We start from the raw sequence: 2,883 nt of genomic DNA, 5'->3' as shown, positions 1-2,883 counted from the left end.
AAGTATATTTTTTATCATTAAGAGCAAAACAGGAGATTAATAAAAAAAGAGAGGAAAAAAAAGATAAGTGCTCATTTTTTGTTTGACAGCTGATGTTTCCACAGTTTCAGGCTGCTTGAGTGCTTGTCAAGTTAAATCAAGCGTAACTAAAATACTTTATGTTCTCTAATCTCTCCGCAGTACAGATCAGTGAAAGGGGGGGGGGGGGGGATGTTGTGTTCATGATGCAGAGGAGACGCTACCCAGCCTGCACCCTGACCTCTCCGCTGAAACGCATGTATGCATGTGTGTTTTTTCAGTGGGATTCACGGAGCAGCAACAGTGTGAAGTTGTTTGTAAAGCAGCTCCTATAGCTCGGTCCCCTCCCTGGGATAAATCAAACTGTTGACACTGAAGCTGTTGTAGAAGTGGCTGTTGAACTGTCCGCTCTGCCCGCTGCCAAACGTGTTGTAGTACATTCCACGGTTGAAATGCAAGCCCTCACCGTGCTCCGACGCTCCCGTATCCTGCCCACCGTGGTTGGGGTGGTACGGGCTCAGGGCCGTAATGTTCCTGTTCGACAGCTCGTTCACCAGTCCCAGGGAGCCCTGCCGGTTGGGGGCCCCCGAGCTGAGCGTCGACATGCTGCTGTAAAAGTTATTAAAACACGGAGCGGCTGAGGCCAGTCCAGGTGGTGAAGAGGACACCGTTGAACTCTTTTGGTTCTCGTTCATCGCCTCCATCTCCGGGGACGACGGCCCCATGAGCTGAGGGCTCTCTGAGGGCTTCAGCGAGGCAGCCATCGCAGGCCTGCCATCCTCAACTTTCGTGGCCCCTGTTGCCGCTGCGGCTGCTCCACCTGCACTGCTGGGATCTGACCGTCTTTTCCTTTTCCTGCGAAAGTTTCCATTGTCAAACATCTTTTCACAGTTTGGGTCCAACGTCCAGTAGTTTCCTTTACCTGCAATTAAAGATGAGGAACATAACATTGTTAATATTTTACACTTAAGAGAATTTACACTCTGTTTTGGTTGAATGGCGCCTGATGAGAAACTGTACGGCTCAGTATGTTTTAATTACTTTCTTTTTTACTTTCGGTGTCTATCAGGTTTTTCAGCCTGCCAACACAGGACTATATATCAAAGCATAGGCACGCTAATCTCAGCAATCTTTCAGAGTCGCTTTTATCCACCGCTATCACCTCGAACAAATCAAAACGAACAAAAACTCTTTTGTCATTTACATTATATATATATATATATATATATATATTTCTGTCTGCTTCCTGATCATTTCCCTGGATTATGTGGCTCCGTGATGGGAACAATAATGACTAACACCTCTCCTGAGCTGACTGTAAATCTAGTCTAGACTGAAGTACAAACTGGGATTAAAAATGACATTCTAGTTATGTTGCAATAATACATGTAGTATTCCTTTAAACAACAAACAACAAACCCTGTAATTTCCTGGTAATATTAGAAAATGACAGTGGATTTTTAATGTTATATTGTAAGCTTTTAATCACCTTGAAGTCTTTAATTGTGTTATATTTCCTTTTGGAATTAATACATTACAATTAATGTATAATACTATAAAAGTGTAGAACAAACACTGTGTATTTAAACAGTATCATCACTACTTTTTACAATATTGACAGCTGTTTCCTGATGTTTTTAATCATTGATTTCTTTTAGAATAAATTACCAGATTAACAGGCATGCATTACTGTAAAGTCAGGGTGTTATTGTCAAATTTAAAAGGGTATTTATAATTAGACTGATAATGTGGGGGGTTATTTATCTGCTTGATTCATTCTCACCTACATTTTTCTCTACTTCCAGGTGAGTAAACTTTTAATCACACATTCATTACAATTACATATTTCCTGGTGCGTTCACGGTACCTGGATCGTCCTCGTCCCTCGGCACTTTCTTGAAGCAGTCGTTCAGAGACAGGTTGTGTCTGATCGAGTTCTGCCAGCCGGCTTTGCTCTTCTTATAAAAGGGGAAGTTGTCGGCGACGTACTGGTAAATCTGGCTCAGGGTCAGCTTCTTCTCGTGCGCATTCTGGATGGCCATGGCGATGAGGGCAGAGTAGGAGTAAGGCGGACGCACCAGCTTCAGCAGCTCCTCCTGACTGGCGATGGACAGCCAGCCTAGGTCGGGCCCGCCGAAACCAGGTGAGTTTGTTATGAACTGCCGCTGCGAGCCGTAGGAGGGCGGGATGAACGACGCAGGGTTGTTGCCGTGCAGGTAGGACGCGGAGGAGTTTACGCCCGGTCCGTTGAGCCACAGGTACGGGTTTGGAGACGATGCGTAATCTCCGAGGCCGTAACCGGCTGGTCTCTGCGCGCCTTGGAGACTCTGCTGGTGGTACATGCTGCTGAAGTTGTCGCAGTAGACAGCTGCCATGTCCGGGGCCTCCTGGGCGCCTTTTGGTGGTAGAGAGCCGACGGTAGGGGAGGTGTGGTGATGGTGGTGGTGTTGGTGGTGCTGGTGATGGGACTCAGGATCGATGGAGTTCATCACTCCCCGCGGGAAAATCCCTAAAGTAAAACGTTGAAGCGGTTCAGGTGGCTTCTCCCGTTTTGGTGCGCAGACAGCCCGCAACAAGTGTCAGGGAGGATGGAGGAGTCTGGGGAGTTTCAATAGTATAAATCCTTGACAGCAGCCACATCCAGGCACCAGATAATTCCCAACAGCCAATAGACACACACTGAGTAACAGGGGGGGTGTGGTCATGTTCTACCTCATTCAGCAGGGACTGGGTCACTGGTTCCCAGACTGCTGCTGGGGTTAGTTTTTCTCTGAGGGACTGAGGCTGTGATCATTTTTCTCTCAGTCAACAAACATAAACCTGACTCCTGCTGCAAGAATAACCTTTAGAATAGCAACCTTTTTT

At 46.5% G+C, this 2,883-nt stretch overlaps 1 protein-coding gene across 1 annotated transcript; it reads right to left on the bottom strand.

Annotated features, from left to right (window-relative positions):
- Window positions 1-347: 347 nt before the first annotated feature.
- Window positions 348-2,507, bottom strand: foxi2 (forkhead box I2). The gene is made up of 2 exons (XM_062440681.1): window positions 1,886-2,507; window positions 348-940 (listed from the first exon to the last, which is right to left on the bottom strand). The coding sequence occupies exons 1-2, from the start codon at window positions 2,505-2,507 to the stop codon at window positions 348-350; spliced, it is 1,215 nt and encodes a 404-aa protein (XP_062296665.1).
- Window positions 2,508-2,883: the final 376 nt, after the last annotated feature.

This window comes from Scomber scombrus, chromosome 19, assembly GCF_963691925.1.
Source record: "Scomber scombrus chromosome 19, fScoSco1.1, whole genome shotgun sequence".
Classification (NCBI taxonomy): Eukaryota; Metazoa; Chordata; class Actinopteri; order Scombriformes; family Scombridae; genus Scomber; species Scomber scombrus.
The sequence above is the reverse complement of the archived record's forward strand: the minus strand, read 5'-3'. Positions and strand labels throughout refer to the sequence as shown.

Excerpts from the sequence above, each read along its gene's own strand:
- foxi2 (XM_062440681.1), bottom strand. The coding sequence starts at position 2,507 with ATGAACTCCATCGATCCTGAGTCCCATCACCAGCACCACCAACACCAC. Across the intron at positions 941-1,885 it reads GAGGGACGAGGACGATCCAG|GTAAAGGAAACTACTGGACG; the intron begins GTACCGTGAACG and ends CTTTAATTGCAG.